Source organism: Erpetoichthys calabaricus, chromosome 11 (genome assembly GCF_900747795.2).
Source record: "Erpetoichthys calabaricus chromosome 11, fErpCal1.3, whole genome shotgun sequence".
NCBI classification, from domain to species: domain Eukaryota; kingdom Metazoa; phylum Chordata; class Cladistia; order Polypteriformes; family Polypteridae; genus Erpetoichthys; species Erpetoichthys calabaricus.
Window position 1 is genome coordinate 133,328,660 of NC_041404.2, and position 20,198 is coordinate 133,348,857.

Sequence of the window (20,198 nt, forward strand, 5' to 3'; positions counted from 1 at the left end):
ATGTGAAAATTTGGAAAGTCACAATAATCAATACTGTATAACATTTGAAACAGTCAATTTTAGTAATTTTGGATTTTTTCAAACTAAAAACTGAAGTATCTGTATTGTTTGATTCTCACTTTTGCTTTACATTTTTAAATATGAACATTACCATAGATACAAGTGTACTGCCAAATAATCTATCAGCAAAATATACATTTCTTTATTTAAACAGCTTTTCGTAAAATGTCATGTGAACTAATCAACATGAAAACAATTTTGGTATTAGTTTGAGTGCTTCATTTATTTCTTATATCTTGTTTGTAAAGTGAAACTTTATTAGTAATTAAAAAAAAATCTAGAACATGAGCAACTTACAACTTAAACTAGTACATCAGTAGTCTAAATATGAAAGTGCAGCTTTAAAAAGAATTCAATCAATTTATTTTACCATAATTGTTGTAAAAGGCAGGTTGATCGGTACTGCACATGTGGAAAAAGTCCAATAATACACACTGAAAGCAATGAACATGGAGCAGCAGTAGCTACTTGCCACCATTGGAAGGTATGGACATATCTAGCCATGAGACCTCTGTCTCCAATCACATTATAATTTCTGTTACTGATAATCTTCTAGCCATCATTAGGCATGCAAATTTTAGGAGTCCCCCCCCCCCCTATTTGCTTATACATGGGAGAATATTTAAATTTTTCTGTTTAGTAAACTGTAAAAAGCAGGTTTTAGATCATATTGTAAAGTGTGAGCGAAAAGACTGGTGTCAAAGAACACCTGAATTGTGGGCCTTTTCAGTAAAACCAAAATTTAAGCCTACCAAATTAAGCGACATCATTATCTACATTATTTCCACCAAAAAAAAAAATCCCCCCCCTTTCATTCAAAGACGAGTGATGGGACTGGATCTAATGGACAGTTGGTTTTAATTCAGAAATTAAAAGTTATTTTCTGATGTGCTATAAAAGTAAAAAATATGTCTTTGGTGGTGTACACAAGGAGAGATATGACACTACAATAGTACATTTGAGAAATTGTACCTTAGCTGTTATATTATGTATTATATCATTAAAAGACATTCATAAAATCTGAGCTAGTATTTGCAGAGGTGATAATCATTATGAACCAAGAAGATAACTAGTATGTTGCCATCTAAAAAACAAATTCCTTAAAATCTGCAAAAAATAAAATTGTTAATTTTGCTGTCATAAATCTCTGAAATATTGATGACGTTTTGTGAAACCAGGAGGTCTGCTGCTTCGAAGCAGTTACATTTAATACCTTTACAGTTTTTATTTAAGGTTAGTGTTTTTCTGTCTGCAATACTAAGCCACTTGTTGAGGTACATCATTTGTTTTAATTAAATTACTAAAGACAACTTCACTGAGAGTCTGGAACAAGTCATACCATGGTTCTTTTCATTTTAAGATGCTCTGCTAGTCTTTTATAGCTACCAAGTCATACCATGGTTCTTTTCATTTTAAGATGCTCTGCTAGTCTTTTATAGCTACAAAGAAGAACATAAAATAAGTGAACACTGGTAGAGTAAAAGAATTATCTTCTTTTCAAACAGGACTGAGATATTTAAGCACTGGAAAATACACATATTGAAAAACAGAAGCACTGCTTAAAAACATACAAATATAATAAGAAACTAACATGAGAATATGCCATTTAAGGCCCTTGACTATAATTTTAACAAACTAATGGATGGTTTAAAAGCTGAAAGAAAAAATAAGAAAGAAAATCAAAAAAATATATATATGTGAAAAAAAAAATGCACTTGCAACACTTTGTTGAATCAATTATTAAAGTCAGCTTTTGGAATTTTGTTTCTATGTATTGACACTTAAAAGTTAGAACAGTTATTTAGAGATCAGCGGCTCCAAGTTACTGTCATGGGGAAAAGGTACTCATAGCTATATTCCCCATCTCAAGGAAGAGAGTGCATTTACAGACTGAAGGAAGTAAATTGATAGTATAGTCTACATGGTGCTGAGAAGTTGCAGATAAATAATAATAAAAACAATCAGAATTTTTCTCCTATCTTTCATAAACTTCCTTTGCAACTAGATCAACATCAAGATGTATGAAGGTGGCTCATTCAAAATACAGAGTTTAGGGGGAAGAAAAAAAGAAGAAAAAAAAAAACTAAGCCAGTATCATCCCATACCAATACCTGCATTACTACAATGTGCTTTTTCAGTAAATATGTCACAGGGTTAGAAGTGTTCAAAGTCGCAGAATCATTTTAAATACACATCAAATAGCTTTCTATATAGGCACTTTTCACCTTCAGGTGAAATTAACAGAGTGCACTCAAAAATGAGTATTTTTCAGATTTGCAACTCTACTATGAAAAGAACACTTCTGCCTTCAATACATAAATAATAATAAATCACTTAGGACTAACTATCAAGAACTACTTTTTCATCTTTTCCCACTTCTGCGTGGAGTCGATGTGCTTGATAAACCTTTTCCATATAGCTCAGTCCTGAACCTCTGCCTCAATCAAACCCTTTTCCTTCAGATCTTCTTTTACTTTACCCATCCACCCATTTCCACTTTGGCCTCCATTGCTTTCTCTTCCCCTGTACTTCCATTCCCATCACTGTTTTGCCCATGTAGTCATTGTTGAAACTTATCCATGCTTTTCAATAGCTCTCCCTCCAGGCTAACTTCTGAACCCTCATCATTATTAAACCTCATGTATTCTGTCTTCTTCCTATTTATCTTCAATCGGCTATCTTCTAAAGTCCTTCTCCATTCTTCCAACTTCCTCTCCACATCCACTCTTCTGGGTGGTAAAGAATACAAAAAAATTTAGTCTATGTTGTTATGCATAACTTTATTAAAACTTTATATAAACCTGGCCCAAGGTCAAACAGTCTTCTCTGCGCTTTCATTGCAAGTACACCTGTACTCCACAGTCCAAATTTATACATAAAAAAAAAAAAAAAAAAAAAAAAAAAAAAAAATCACAAAAATCCATCATGACTGAGTAGAAGCATCCAATAAATTAATGAGACTGAAGATAGATGGGGTATTGCATTGCCATTTAGACACACCGGTTCCGCTTCCCACTGACTTAGAACATCTTCCATTGCTCAAGAAAATGTTGGGAATTAAACAATTCAAACATATAATGCAGACATTTGTTTCCTGGCCACTATCATCTGGATGGAGTGGTGGGTCTGAAGCCAGGGATCTGCACTGGGTTTTGAATCCGATCGATCGATAGATCGATACTTTATTAATCCCAAGGGGAAATTCACATACTCCAGCAGCAGCATACTGATACAAAAAAAAAAAACACGCCAGAAATTACTCTACTCCGTTGGGCACTTGAGCAAGGTCCTTAAACTATAATTGTTTCATCTTGGGTATGACATTAATCTGCATCCAGCTCCAACTTACAGGGAAAACCTGGAGGTTGGTGGCAGGACTGGCCATTGTAAAAAAAAAAAAAAAAAAAAAAAACCTCACACTGTTCCAGTGTGGTGCCGAGGTGTCACCCACTGTCCTCGGGTCCCAATCCATGTGGTGGGTGCAGTACATGCTCCCCACCTCTCTCTCTCTCTCCATTATCTGAAACATTTTTTCTGTAAAAAAAAAAAATTAAAAAAAAAAAAAATGCAGAGGCACAAGAGCTGCTAACCTTTCCCCATTTTAACTTAAATAATAGAAACCACTGAAAAGTGCTTTGAATAAAATTTGTAGATTCTCATTTTCTATAACTTTTATTTCAGAGATTTTTTCATAAGGAAACTTATTTGTTCAGTAAGTCAGGTGTTCCTGTAATATCTTTTTAGAAATCAACACTGAATTACCCCTGTAATAACAGTGCCAGATTTAACTGCAATCTACTGATCTACTCACAGACGTGCCGACATATGTTCTCTAACACAGACATCCCTGGAAAGGTTAAATCATGCTCTGGAATGCATGAAACATAAATCCATTGAAAACATGCAGTTAAAATTTTGGCCCCATTGAAATGGTGATAAAGAATACAACGTAACTCTTATGTCACCTTATCTATAAATATTGCTATTATTTTTTTCTATTATACACCACAGTGGTCATGAATTTGTACAGTTCATTTTTAAAACTTATTGTATAAAATCTGTCATGATCCTTCAGGTGTCTACCATGGGGCAACTCTTATGTCTGCAATTTTTTAAATCTTGTACCGTCCAATCGTTAAACTTTAAAAGTGTATTATCTTGTCAGTCCTGTAAAGTGCCTAGTTATTGTATATTTTGGTAATAGCTATATGTAAAATAAAGGAGGGCTGAGCAGTTTTCATAGTGAGGTACATTGGATCTTTCCAAACCAGAGGTAGATGTAAAGATAAATGTAGTCTGTACATCATAATGGATACAGACAGCAAAGCAAGTACTCAAAAGTCTAATATAAACACCTTTGGAAGAAGAGTAAAATAAAACAAAAGTATCACATACTAAAGTGTCCATTTACAGTGCACGAGATAAAAGGTAGGTGGTTTAACTGAAAATTACATAACAGATTAAAAGAATTTTCACAGATAATCCTAGATGTAGAGTTCCAAAGAGTAGATACCTCAGGGTTATATTAATTCTAACTAAAAGGCACAGAACTATCACAAGTATGGTGTTATAGATAACGCATGAGTTTACACAGTACTAGAGTCCATTCCATATCATAAGGGTGCAAAAAAGGACAAAACTGTTGAAAGACCACCAATCTATCACAGAGAATAGCAATACACACACAAAAGGCACCAATTTCTTGACAAGTTACTATTACAATTACTACATTATATTTGGCAGGTTTTTCATCCAAAGCAACTTACAAGGTCATAACGCAGTACAACTTCTTTATTTACTTATACTAAAATGACAGAGTATAGGCACGTTAAATTGCATGTTAAGGCATACACAGGGAGTAGGAAGTGGAAATGATCCTTGTAATGGTTAAAGTGTTGGACTTTAAACCACACAACACTGACTTTCTACAGTTAACCATCAACCCAGAATGTGGGAAAGCAATAATGAGAGTTCTCACAGAATAATCCACAAAGATGTGGGAAGAACTTGCAATCTCCAAACAGACAGTGACCAGGTCAAACCAAGTGTCTTGAAGCAATGAGGCAGCAAAACCAACTATTGTGCCACAGTGCTATCCACAGCATATAACCATTTTTCATATTTTTCTGCATTGACTAGGTTCACTAAAATGCATTGCATAGTTTGGACACACATCTATATAAATACATTCTCTCTAAGAAAAAAATTGTTGCAAGTGGATTGTATTCAAACCAACCTCTTGATCAGAACCCAGCTCCTACAATTTACCAAACTCTTTGCAATAAACTGAGATATTATAAATATTCTTCAATCTTTTTAATCCCATTCAGAGTGAAGGGGGTTGAAGCATATCCTGTCATCATAAGGCACAAAGCATAAACCAGCATTAAAATAGGACAGCAGCCAATCACAGGGCACCGCTATGCACACATCTACATTCATACTCACAAGGTCAGTTTAGAGTTGCCAATTATTCCAACCCACCAGTCTTTGAGAATCGGGGGGGATCGGAGAGGGGAAGAACCCCACAGAGACAAGAATGTGAAAATACCATGACAACAAAGACTGAGAGCAGGATTCAGACTTAGGATACTGAATTCATGAAGCAGCAGTGCTAACCACTGTGCCACCATGCTACCATCGGAGAGAAGGTTGACCACAAATTGTTAAACAAATAACAAAAGCAGAAACAAGCTGACAAATGTCTAATGCTTAAAAAAATAAGAACTGCACCATATTAAGAAAATAGCTGAATATAACCTATAGTACATAAGACTGGTAACCCTGAAGCTATGGTAATATCCAATAATAAAAAATAAAAAAAAGGCTCTTCAGGGATGAAAGAAATAAATTTGTAGTAGAAACCATTTGTCCAACAGGAAATAAAAACTGAGAATGAGGGGAAAAAAGTTACTACACGGATATTTTAAAATGAGTGGAATGTTTATATCCCAGTAACACCTGTAAAAACATTGCGTTTCAAGCTTGTTAAAGGGAAACAGCAGAAGCTTTCATGGTAAGAAAATGGTTTAAGAGAAATGGAAAAAAAACTTAAATAAATGTTGCTTTCATATTAGTCAAGTTTTTTTTTTGTTGCAAATAAGTAACAGAAAAAGAAAATCTACTATACTCCTATGAGATACCACAGTGTTTTGCAACCACCCACATTGCACTCTGGTATACAATAACACTCCACACACTTGCCATGGAACAAGGAGGTGACTTCTGGAGGGTGGGCTTCTTATTTGTCACATGTATGACCCACCACGGACTGTCGCTTTGACTTCAGGCAATGCTATGTTATTCCAGTTTATTATGTAAGATGCTTTCAGGGGCAATTACAGATCCCGACTTTTAGGACCATGCATAAGTAGTGCTGGTCCACATTTCTATTTTGCTGCTCACTCTGCCATTTCTCTCTTTTTAATCTGTATGCCATTTTTAAAAACAAAAAACTGTAGCTCCATCACAATTAAATGATGAAGAGGTTTGAAATTTCACAGGAAAGCTACACATTAAGTGTTTGTGATATGTTATATATTATAACCACCCTGCCTGCCTCCGAATATAAAAACACTTGATTAATAAATGAGAAGTTCTTGGTTATGTCCTCACAATACAGTAGCTATACAAGAAACAGCTGTGTAACATTATGCTTTTCCTCATTTGTGGCACAGGCAATTGTGGAACAACCAACCATCTGACAAAAGTCAGACTGTGGGAAAACCCTATTTAGTACTTTTCTTCCTCTATACTCGCTTGGTAAATTCAATAAGCCACAACTCAAGCACATTTGACTTAAGTTAGCTATCTGGCAAATATATTTTATGCAATAAATGAAAAAGCAGGATGCATGTTTTTATAGTTACTTTTATCAACAACTAGGAAATCCAGAATAAAATGACAAAAACTTCTTAAAATGAAAAAAAAAAAAAAAAAAAAAAAAAAAAAAAAGATTTACTGATATACAAGTTGTTTCTTCTAGTGCTTGCCACGCACATGTGAGGTTAGTAAGTTAACTAGCAACTCTAAAGTTCCATGGTGTGTGTGTGTGTGTATATATGAGTGTGGTATGTGTGTGACTAACCCCAGTGATGGAATGCCTCCATTTCCCACTGTTGACTGGTTCCAACCTTCATATCTTGGTGTTATTGTTAAAAACAATAACACCAAAATATATAACAGAACACCATGACTGAGTTACATACTGAATGGTGGCTATTTCTTATAGCACAAGTTGCATGCTACTTTCTGTAGAACTTAATACTAATAATGATAACAAGGTGAAGAGAAAAGACCAGACATCTTCAGCTACAATCACCAACTCCCCATGCCTTTAGGCTGTACTCTACTATTCATGAGTTCATAACAAAACAAACATGCATGACATGATTCAGTGCCCCATTTGCAAACCAAACATGTTTGCTTCTTCTTTCCATTTAAACAATCTACTTTAGTCCAAGTAGCTTTTAAACACAGGTAGCCCCATTTTACTTGTTCTATACTTCTTTATTTTCAATGGGAAGTTATACTCTCTGATGTATGGTCTCTTTATAACATTTAAAAGGACCAATGAAAACAAAAAAAATACTTAAAAGTAACTTCATTATACATTCATACTCCACAAATATCCACTCAATGTCAAAGTCCTCCACCATTAGCGATCTACTTCTCTTTTCTTCTCTTAAAGAACAACATGACAAGGATGATGATTGATATGGCATGTGAACATGATTAGAACAAGATTATATAGAAGATGTATGAAGGAAAAAAGTTTTTTTTTTTTAACATTTAGTTACATTAGAAGTGCAATACAAATGCAAATCATTGACATTTTAAAACATTTTTTATCACCATCAAAAAGAAAAACAAAAAAACAAGCTACTACAGCAAAAGCTAAAGATATAAATATGGTTTGAGGTAATGAAACTAAACCTCAAAAGTGAAACAATGAGATCAAATGTCAGAAGTGATTAAGATGCCTTTTATTGGTTTTACGTTTTCTAACATTCACCTAAATTCTTCTTTCAATTTCGCTGCCTAGACACATGTCTTAAAGGAAAGCTAACGCTCCAATACATTTTCATTTGTTTAGAAAAACTTAATACAGCAGAGAATTGGTGTGCATTTTGTGGATATAGGACTGAAACAATGAAGATGGATAGCAGGATTTTCTTGTGTTGTGTTTAAGAGTACATGCAGCATTACTAACATTTGCTAGACAACATTTATGGGAATGTATTCTATTTGAACACAGTCTGCAGAAGCTCCTATGGATGCTTTATTTGCTCCAGACATCACTGGCCAAAGTTCATCTCCATGTAGTTATAAATCTTATCTGTGATGATGAAAGTTTAATAACTAAAGAACAGCATGTTTATGGTCTACTTGTACTTCAAGGTAATTAAAATGCACATTTATGTATACAATATCTAAACAATTTTTTAAATAGACGACTCTAATGTCCATGGTCACCAAGTAAAAGAGAATTGAAAGGGGTGTAGTCCACCAACATAATATACATCCAATTATGAATTCTGAACACAAAGTCATCATGTCCTAGGGGAGTAGCAATAGTGACTCCCATGGGAGTAAAAGAGAAGGAGTCCTTGATACTACATGTATTCACAGACCACTTTATTAGTTACACCGCTAGTTCTGGGTGGGACCCCCTTTTGCCTTCAGAACAGTCGTAATTCTTCATGGCATAGGTTCAACAAGGTCCTAGAAATGCTTCTCCGGAATTTTGGGCCATAGCAACACAACAGCATCACACAGTTGCTGCAGGATTTGTTGGCCACACACCCATGATGAGAACCTCCCGTTCCACCACATCCCAAATTGTGGAGGCCATCTGAGTACAGTGAACTTGTCATGTTCAAGAAACCAGCTTGAGATGATTTCAGATTTGTGACATGGTTCATTATCCTCCTGGAAGTAGCCATTAGAAGATGGGTGCACTGTGGTCATAAAGGGATGGACATGGTCAGCAAAAATACTCAGGTAGGCTATGGTATTTAAACGATTGTTGTACATTTGAACAGATTCCTAGCAGCTGTCCAATGTTAGGATAGATTCTGGCTCCTCACAAATATGTAGTAAACAAAGCTGGTTTAGAAACTCTTAACAGTTTGTCAATCCACATATATGTAGGAATATTTTAATTATGTAATCCTTTCCAGTCTCCAAGAATGAACGCTATGTTGCCTATTCTCAAAATGAAGTATGACACTGTATTAGATTTTGTTCTTTGGAGCTTGTCCAGGTATTTATACTGTTTCCAGGAATTTTTTTGTAAATTCCCTCTTACCAAAAAAAAAAAAAAAAAAATCTGCATCAGCACATTCTTGTTTGGTTTCTTTGTTCTTTTTTAACAGTGATATCTAAAAGCTTCCTTCTGAAATATTCAGGATCTATTTTTAGTCCTTTAAAGACTAGTTTATATATTAAAAAAGTTTATTCAAATTTGTAAGAGCATAATGTTTGTGTTTACATTTGTTGCATTTTGCTGCTTTTAACCAGTAATTTTTTTTTTACTCTCATAGGATCCTGAATATCTGTTCAAGACAGGCTACAGATCTTTTAGAAGTTTTTTTTTATTTTTTTTTATTAAACTATCAGTGGCATATGATATCTTCACTGCTATAACAATAGGCCTAAGATGAATATGCAGAGCCTGTTCCTGAAGAAAGGCAGCTGGGCCACCTCTTTATCCATTTCTCATCTGCATACCTGAATGGACAAACGTCTGAAAAAAATATTTGAATCTCCATGCTGAACTAAGGCAGAAATTCAGAAAGCTAGCTAAACATCAGCTGTGGTAAAGACTAACAGAGGGCCCAACTGTGGTGTTAGACCCTTAGTAACTCCTGATGATGTATTTCTTACTGTTCTACATAGTTTTGCAATTCTTTGCCGGCACTCACTCAGCTACGTTACTCCATCTTTCATAACCTCTGTAGGTGATTCTTATTACATGTACTAGACTGAAGTATCCATTTGTTTTCTGTGATATTGTAAATGTCTATCCCTTTATTTACTACTTTCAACAATACCTGCTTTTTATGGAGAGAACTTGCTATTAGCTCTGTCCAGTATACATTTTGAGAAAAATAAACAGTAAAAACAAACAAGTTTATGTTAATACTAATGAACACATACATTTATTGCTTACATCATTCACAAAGCTTTTCTATGCCATTCAGATAAAATGTTTTTTGCTTGAACAACTTCTCTTTTATATCAAATTTGACACTTTCATCATTGGCAGAGCACGTCCAATGGAGGTAGCTCAATGGAATGGTAGGCAAGTTGGGAGAGTAGGATGGGTTTAATCTCTCTTCAAATTGATAGTTTCACTGAGCAGCCTGTGCAATCCACCTTATGTGAGCAAGGCTACAGCTATAAAGTAAATGGGGACATCGCCAAAACTCATCCTCACCACTTTTTTCTAAATGACTATAGTAAACATCAAAGCCAATTTATTAACATTGTCAATACAACAGTACCAATACAGGCTTGGACCCATTTCTTTGGTTTTGAAGAATCAATATTTCCATTGTAGGTTTGTTGCTTGAACACTAAAGTCATAATTAAAAGGTATCTAAGTTTTATATCCTTAAATTTCATTCATTTTAAAATCATTTGATTTACTTAACATTAATGTTTGAGTCTGTGCATAAGTAAGATTGTAATATTCTCTTATTTTGTCTGCTTCTAGATATAGTGCCCACTCAGTTCTGAATACAAGAAACGTGTTCTTTTTCCTTTTTAGTGGCCACTACAAGGGTCTTACTCAAAAACACTAGTTTTCATTTTTATGATGATGTTCAGCTGTGCGTCAATGACATAAAAATGATGCTACTTGCAACTATATCATTATTAAAAGTTTTTAAAAGATGAAATCGTTAATTAGAAACTTCTCAGGAAACTAAAAAAAAAAAAAAGTGTACTTTTTCAGTGAGTAGTAATTCTGCTAAAAGTAAGAAAAGACTGGAAAATCATAAGTTGGAATGTTTTGAATTTTTACTATAATTAATCCACCCAAAATGTGTGTGTTATTATTGTTACTGATTGAACTTTTAATGGTTACATTTGCATATAAAGAACTTCTTTCTTAGCTTAGATATGCTGAAGCACTAATGCGATGTCTTAAGTTTGCAGAATCCTTGAAAATATATTAATTTGCATGAAGAACGGACTAATATAATGATTATTTTAAAGCTGTTCGATTTAAAGCTACAGTTCTTAATTTCTATATTAGCTTAAGAATCATCTGCTTTTTCAATGGGAATCGGAGGCGTTATTATTGGGAGTGTGTATATAATCCATATTTAAAGAAGTGCAAGTGCAATTGATTTTAGTTTTATAGAGCTGGATTTTTTCTTTTCATCAAGATGTGATGAAAATGCTGGTTGCTTGGCAAATAAATGCAATTAATAAATAATATAAAATGAAAACAATTTCAAGGAAACCATCTTACATTTATTTACATCTGGCATTAAAAAAATCTCCAGTGTCGAGACAATGTGCACATTGTACTCCCGTTACATATGACTTGGTGACTTGTTGGTCAATTGTGTTTGTCAGCACAGCAGGCAGTCAGAATAGAACCTGGCTTCCGTAATAGCCCATCATGAAAAGAAGCCGACAGCCACACGGACATAGAAAACTTTACCATTTTAACATGATGCCAAAGAAGTGACAGTCTCCATGAAGCATAAAGGTATTGAATATATCACACATGCACTAGCCATCACTCTGCTCACTTTTTAATGCTGCACAGCTGTTATTGTTTGAGGCCCTCGCATAGCTTACTTGTCTCCTGCCACTGCAATCATTTTCCACACCTACTAAATGACTTAATGAATCTTAGTACACCAAGTGCTCAATATTGGTAATTAATGTCAGCAATTACCTAGCATGCACAGTATAATAAAACAGTGATAAATGAGCAGAATTAAGCTGGGTTTTACTGTTATTTTATTATAACAGCAGCTGACTCATTTTATAATAATTATTAAACTAATAATTTGTTATAATACAATAAAGGTAGAGAGATTTTTATGAGTGCACTTGATACAAAACACACTGTGTAGATAAAAAAATTCTTAATAAAATTATCATTCCAACTTCTATTTATCTGCAGTCCTGTTTTTGACAGAAATATTACAGATATTTGCCTAATAAGTAACTGGCTATGTCAGGACACTGAACAATACTGTACACATCGGGTCTTTGCTAATTATACCTTGCGTATAGTTCTCCAGGAGTTTTTGGCTTGGTTGCTTCCCTTGCTGAGCCAATGCAATAAGAGCCAGGCCTTTGTACAGAGACAGTTTTGAAAGGAATCCCTCCTTACAGTCCAGCTGGCTTGCAATCTGGAAAATAAATAAATATTTGGGGTTTAAATGCCCACATAGTCCGTATTTTTCAGCTTTTGGTTCAAGTTACATCTTGGTTTGCACATGGAAAAAAAAAAGAAAAAAAAAAGCAGTTGAAAGCTTTATTAAGGAGGAAGAAACATTTTGTAACACTTTGGACTCAAATCAAATATCAATAAGTTGGCAAAGAAAACAAAATATCTTGTATTTACAACTTTCTTAAAAAGAAATACATGAAGATCATTCAAGTATGAGTTTAATTGCTCACATACAAAATCTGACAAGCCAATGTCTATTTTTATGTGCTAATCATATGCTATGGAGAAAGAAATCTAAGCATAGCACAGTGTTAATAAAATTATTTTGTGGGACACTTAAAACAATTTATGACACAAAGGTCTATCCAATATTTCCCATGTCGCAACCAGGAACTAATGTGAACAAAGAAGTAAATGTCATCCATTGTACAAACATGTTTGTAAGGGGGCTACACTGTATCCAAACCAAAGAAGAAATTATTTTTCTACTTCATGTAGCCATGCCTTGTCCATTTCACAGCTGCTTATACATTAGTAAATAGAAGAAATTTTCACTGGCATTAGGAGTGGTATGCTCCATTAACTCTACTTCTGGCAGCAGTTAAGATATGGCAGTTTTTAATAGGGTCAACATTAGTCCCTTACTCTTGAAAAAATACATATAAATCTCATATGGAGCGGTCAGTGGCAAAGGGATCTCAAGCATGGCATCATATCCATAGTTAGGCTTTTGTATAAACTGGACTTCTTTATCATAGCCGTTCGTAAACTGGTTAATTATCACTTACGACTTGTAATTTTTGAGACATCTGAATTATATAAAGGGCAGTGTAGTCAATACCAGCCCTAGTGTAGATATGGAATTTAACATAGCATATCTAAAACTCTGCAGTCATTAGATACATCAATTTCATTCTATACTAGGAACAGAGAGTTTACTACACCTATAAATCACAAAGGTGCCACCACAAAGCACAATGTCAGCTGTTGGGAGGATGAAACCACAAGACTTCCAGCATTCTAAGAAAAGTCAAGCACAGTGGTTGTTGCAAGAAAAGTGTTAGAGGCCAATGCATAAAAAAGTTTAAACTAATATTTTACATGATACATTATCGAGCTAATAAACTTATAATATGAAATACTTAAGTCTAAATTATTGGTCAAAAACAGCCTTGTCACATACAGAGCTTTACATTTTGATTAACACAGTAATGAACCAGAAAGAATCAAGACATGTTAAGTTTTAAAATCCTTGGCTTTCAAAATGTGTCAGTTGTATGTAGCCCATGTCTTTGGTGGCTCATTTCACAAAAGTTGCATAACCATCACCATAATCACTGCCAAAAGTTGTCATTGGGTGCTACCATGATAAAGACAAAAAAGTGTAATTGTTAATGTTAGAAAGTAGAGTGTGGGTAAGGTAGGTAAAAGGACACAATTACTAATCCGGACTGCACCTTTTGCACTTCACATAATTAGCAACAAGTCCACATAGTTAATATGCCATCCCTTCCTGCGTTACCTGATAATGCCAGTAATCAGGGAATTACAGGATAGAAAAAGGCCATCATCCATTTAAAAAAAAAAAAAAAAAAAAAAAACTGATATTCAGGCAGGGGTAGTCCCATGGTCAAAAACAGGCCATTAATTAAAAGGATTGAAGGATCCCGATTTAATCGAAAAACAGTCAGAAGATGAATATGAAAGACGTGCAAAGGTGAAACCTATAAAAAGCACAACTCACTGTACCATGTCACACTTGAGCTGTAGCAGTCACTACACACAAAAGATCAATTTCTGATCTACTTAACTAGATATCATCCATGAAATGTTAAGATCACTACAATTAGAAAAATACTGATATATTTGTATTATTAATAAAGGCACAGTAACAAATCGATTGTTGTACCAATAAGATTAGAGTTTCTAACAACAGCAGGTTGTTTTTTTCATTCTCAGGTTAAGCAAAATGACACTTAAGAGAAAAATCAACTACAGGTTGAGAAAGTTAACTCAATATTAACATTACCATACCTAGCACTCACAATCACAAGGTGCTTTACAAACTACACAAGACTATAGGAAAATAAAGTATAAATAAACTGATCAAAACAAAAAAAAATGGATAAATTACATATACAAGACTAGACACATATGTATGCTTTAAAATTATACATTCACTATTTTATAACTCAAAAGTTATTTTTTCTCAAATATGGCGTAGTTGTGCAATAATTTGCCTTGGAAAATTGTGTACTAAGTGAACCAGTTTTTCTAAATTTCAGAAAATATGCTTCTCGGGTACATTTATGACAGTGAAAACATATTGAAAATAATGTATTTTATTATAGATAATTGGCATTGTTTTACCTCAAGTATGTATATACTCTGTTCAAATGAGACTGTTGTGGGTTGCGTTTTTCATATAAACTTAGAAGTAAAACAGCACAAAAACAGACACGTGCGTCAAGCTGCTTATTGCAATATTGCCTTTCTAGAAAAAGTACTTTGAAAATGTGCATATTGAACATGCAAAAAATTAAAAGTTTTTCTGTCAATTCTTATGATATTTATGACTTCACCTATTGTCTGAAGCCTCTATATAGCTTCAGGATATATATTTTCTTCCCTTTGTCTTTCAAATTCTGTTTCTCTCTTTTTTCTTCTGTGTACAGTTATTATATGTCCTATGATATCACGGAGATCAAAGGAGGCAGTTACACCATGTCAGAGCACCAAATGTGACTGAAGCAGGCAGGAGTCTTACACCAGGATGAAGGAGAACATTGGCTATAAAAAAAGAACAGTATCAATATTTTAGTGGATGGAAAATTTTACATTTCTAGCAGTAAAGCCTCACAGGAATTGTATTTTAGCTTCTTCTAACACTAAGGGAGGTGCTGAAATGCACAAAACTCAAAAGGTAACATCTGGGGTAGGTAATAAAAAAGTCAAAATACCCAAGAGTAGTGTAATGTACCAATACACACATGCCCTATACACAAAAGTTTAAAGATGACAAGCAGGAAAGGTCCCTGCATTATCTAGATTTACTTTCCCTTTACTAAATTAAAAGGAAAAAAAAAAAAAAAGACATTCGCTTTCTAAATCAACAGATAAAAGGTACTTGTCACACCACGATTTTGAATGAGTGCATGATAAAGTCATACATAACGGTGATATCCGATCACAAGACTGATAACGAACACTGTCAGCATAAAGCAATCTGGTAACTGCCTGTGTAAAACTTATCATATTAATTGGGAGATGTGCTTCTAGGACTGAAATCTTAGTATTAACAAATGGAGCAGCTGCATTTTATCGGTGATGCAGACAAGCCAAAAAGCCACTTCATTTGAAACTTGCCTCGATGTTTAACTGCTACGACTGTTGTCGTCACTGCCACTGTGCCCCAATGTGCAAGTGGATTGTGCAAGGTGGTTTCACCCGCAAACTTGAACTGTATGCACCAGTTACAAAATGGATGTATACGTGGACAAAGAGGAGTAATTTGCTCATTACAATCAAAGGACAACTGCGAAGCTTCCGTTCCTTTATCTGGACTGCACAGGACACTGTGTTAAGACTAATTAATCGCCCCGTCAGTTCATCTACTGTACCAAATGTGAGACAGTACAAGCTAAACACCTACAACTCATCTGAGGTTGAGCGCATCCGATTGCGTGGTCACAGCAACACAAATCTGTTTAAGTAACTCGTAAAGGGATAAAACATGGCAATAACAAAATCCTGTGTGTGTCTGTGAGTTGGCTTATTTTATTTTTTTTTAAATTAATATGCATGTTTTACCCATTAGCACTTGACGCATTTGTATTAGCAGGGTGAACAAAAGCCAGAGGTAACAGTACTGGCATCAGGTAAGTCACCACCTAGATAATGTTACACACCCTGGCATGAATCTCAGGATGGTGCACCTCTAGACAACTCTTCAGGTTTCTGGTGTTCTTTCCTGTGAGATTCTTTCCATGCAGCTTACATCGAGTAACATTTTTGTCAGCGTTGTAATTAAAGTTGGTCCATATGTTTGAACGCTTTTTTCAATAAATCACATTGGCCAACATAGAGCAGAATGGAGCAGGATTCTGGCTGACATGAGGATTTCCTGCCGGCACCCAAACTTAGTGTTATCCAATTACAAGCGTGCTTACAAATTTTTAAAACTGCACCACTGCATTCATGCTCGTTATTTGTTGTGTAATGTCATGTGCAATGAGCTTCACATCGCTCACTGTCCAGTTGTCTGTCTGCAATATTTTCATTTTGTTTAGTTTTCATCAACAATGATTATAAAAGCATTCGTCTTAGTTTTTTATCATTAAAGGTGTGTTTTAATTTTTTTTGTTCCATTTTCGTCGCTGAAAAAACATCATTGACGACCATTTTTCATCTTAGTTTTTATCAACAGTATTAACACTGTTTAAAAGTGGCATTAAAATGTACTTTACAATCCAAACAGCTACAACGTCCAAGAAAATTAAATGGCAAAGACAACAGGCAAAGATAAAAAGAAATTTGAGGTAAAACTCCCATTTTAGTACAATTACTATGAATACAAGGGATGGCAAAAATCTGTACAAGTAGTACAATAGTAATACAAAATCAAATAACAGGTGGGTCTTCATGCGAATTTGACTATCAAAACAGATACAATCAATTCTTGGACAATATTTTTACCAAACAAAAGTTAAACAGCTGAATAATGGTTTGCTTGACAGTTGCTTGAATAAGCTTTGCAACAGCAAGGAGGCCAGTATGAAAAGATTCTAAATGAAACTCATTTTTACATTACATACAGGGGAACTTTAGCTGTTCTGTGTGCATAAAATTATGGCACATTCAAGTCATGACTTCTCAAAGACATTTAACACACAAAGTTAACTTGGACCCCTCTAATTTGACATTATACCACCCCCCCATGTGCTGACTGAAGCTAGATCACACAATATTACTTCCCAAGCTCTTTTTTAATATATACACTAGTGTGAACCAGCCAAGAGCTTCTTATAACAACAATTTCTTCAGTATTAACATCAAAAAGAGAAGGTGACTCGATATGCAGCACAAGAATGTTTCTGCCAGTTAGGAACTCAAAATTACAAAATGAACTCAAAACACATATTTGAAAAGCAAATGAATAACAAAAACTTTACATATCTGATCAATGTAACCTGCATTTTGCTTGTTACAGAGATCCTGCAGTGTTGCATAGAAACATATTAGCTTCTGTTTGCTGTAATCTGTTGCTTATACACTTGCTTTGACATATTTTTTGTTAAATGAAAATAATAAAATCTTTATTGTATTGTAATCCTGTATCGGCCCTTTGTGAAAATCTATTGCCCCTTGTTTAATCTGACCTGGTATCAATACAGCTATTTACTTAATGTAATTTTCAAAGAAACAAGTAGATTGCGTGCACATGTCAAGAGAGTTCCATTTGCAGCTTATTTTTATTTTACTAATTAACATGATATTAATGGCATTCAAATTCTGATACTTTTCTACACAGCTTTAGATAATAAAATTTTCAAATAAAAATAGTATCTGGAGCTCTGATTCAATGTAAATAAGCACACTCAGCGTTGCAACTGCACCTCTTAATATCATAATGTATAGACTAGAGCATCTTAAGTTATTGTCTATTTTACAAATGGAGCAAAATAATATATTAATTGGTTAAATTCTAACTATAAGTGGTATGAGTTTACCTTCACATTTTTGAATACATGCACACAATACAAAGCCATTCTTACTTGAAGGCATCTGGGCTTTCTTCAAATGTCTGAGGATGTAAGACTGAGGGAGCTGAACAGCTTATCACTACATTTCATGAGGACAGCCACTGTCAGGTTTACAGTGTTCATGTGCCACTCAAGCAATAGACTATGATCCCTGCTCACTTGAAAAAACAGTGAATGTTTTCACCTACACCATTAGAAGCTAGCTTCCAGGTAAAATATAAATATGGTATTATGTAGCAAAGAGCACTGAAGGTTATTCTCAGATGTCTTAGCCTTAATAATTCCTGCAGTAGAGTTCTGAAAATTATTAAATATGGAGAAGAAATTCACTGTAGAGAAGTCAAAGGAGGAATAAAATCAATGTTACATTACATGCAAGGTTTTATCACCACTATTCTAAACATACTGTAACCTGTTGAAAGGCAGTAGTTCAAATCAGAAGCCATAAATGAATTGTAAAATGAAGCATTGAACCTAATTAAGTTGGGTCAAACTCTCACATTGTGGAGTAAGTTGGTGGATAAGGCTTTGATTGTAGTAGAGATAAATTCAAAAGAAATGTAGAATGGATACCCCACCCAAGAAACTAGTTACTAATCAAATAAACATTTCTAACTGCACTGCATCAGTGAATGTTAATCCTTTTAAAGTGCAACATTACAAATTAATACTCGAGATTTGCAACTGAAAATTTATTTTGGAGTTTTGTTATTCCTGTGTTATTTTGAAAATAAGCATTTAGAAATCAGCCACAAAACACTTCAAAACATTACTGTCCTTTATTGTAACCTGATGTCTCACAAGAATAAATAGCAACTTTGGGAAGAAACAGCATTACAGTATATGCAATCTTTGCACTTTGCCATAAGAGCATTAGAAATTATATCTACATTAATATCAGTGTATATAAAAAAAAAAACAGTAAATCCTGATTATCAAGAGACACTAATATGGCTGACCAATTGACCAATTTATTCCCATTGTTTAAAGCATAATCACTTTAGTACTAGGGTGTTGTACCGTGTTAGCCATTATGAATGTAGAGAAAAGCCAAGCAAAATGACACCTTTTATTGGCTAACTAGAAAGATTACAATATGCAAGCTTTCGAGGCAACTCAGGCCCCTTCTTCAGGCAAGATCATCTTGCCTGAAGAAGGAGCCTGAGTTGCCTCGAAAGCTTGCATATTGTAATCTTTCTAGTTAGCCAATAAAAGGTGTCATTTTGCTTGGCTTTTCTCTACAAGCATAATCACTTGAAATTATATGTACACAATACAAAGACTGTGTACAAAGATATTGTAATATCTTTGTAATTTAAAAATGAAAAAGTAGTAATCAATCAGTACTGCATTGAACTTGCAAAACTTTTTCGCAAAAGTAATTGTTGAAAATTTTTACCTTTTATTTTAACAGTATCTGTGCTATACAGTAGGAAAAAGATAGTGCTATTCACACTACAGTGAAAATGTAAAGATTACTACAAAGGTAAAATTAATGAAAGGTTAATAAATGTATTATGTAAAATACCTAAAAAAGTAACATTTTATAAATTATTGAAAAAAAATCGACTGCCGGTGCTTTCCTTTGTTCATGAAAAACGCAAACACACCTAACTACTTAAGTTAAAAGTATGACATAAGCATTTTATACAACTCTCAAACATTTAAAATAGATAAATATATAGTTTACTACAAAACAGACATCTACATTTTCAAAATTGTCAGTCAGACTCAAAAGTTAATTATGAGATACAAGTGATTTTTCTTTCTTTACCTGAGTCTGTACAGAAGCTGGGAGGTCTGTCCTGCTCAACAATCTATGGAACACTTCAGCTTGCACTCTGTCATCCTGCTTGCAGCAGACTGCCTCATATACTTCTCGGTAATAAGGAGGTACAGAACCTGAGAGGTGGGAGGAGGAGGAAGAATAGAAATTGCCAAAAAAAGAAAGAAAG

General features: G+C 34.3%; 1 protein-coding gene across 2 annotated transcripts in view; it reads right to left on the bottom strand.

Annotated features, from left to right (window-relative positions):
• Positions 1–20,198, bottom strand: part of snx8a (sorting nexin 8a) — a 58,508-nt gene that overhangs the window by 26,585 nt on the left and 11,725 nt on the right. For both annotated transcript variants that reach the window (XM_028813922.2, XM_051933632.1), the window contains exons 2-3: positions 20,018–20,145; positions 12,311–12,440 (exon numbers count right to left, since the gene is read on the bottom strand). In XM_028813922.2, the coding sequence (XP_028669755.1) occupies positions 12,311–12,440; positions 20,018–20,145 (258 nt within the window). The remainder of the gene's footprint in view (positions 1–12,310; positions 12,441–20,017; positions 20,146–20,198) is intronic.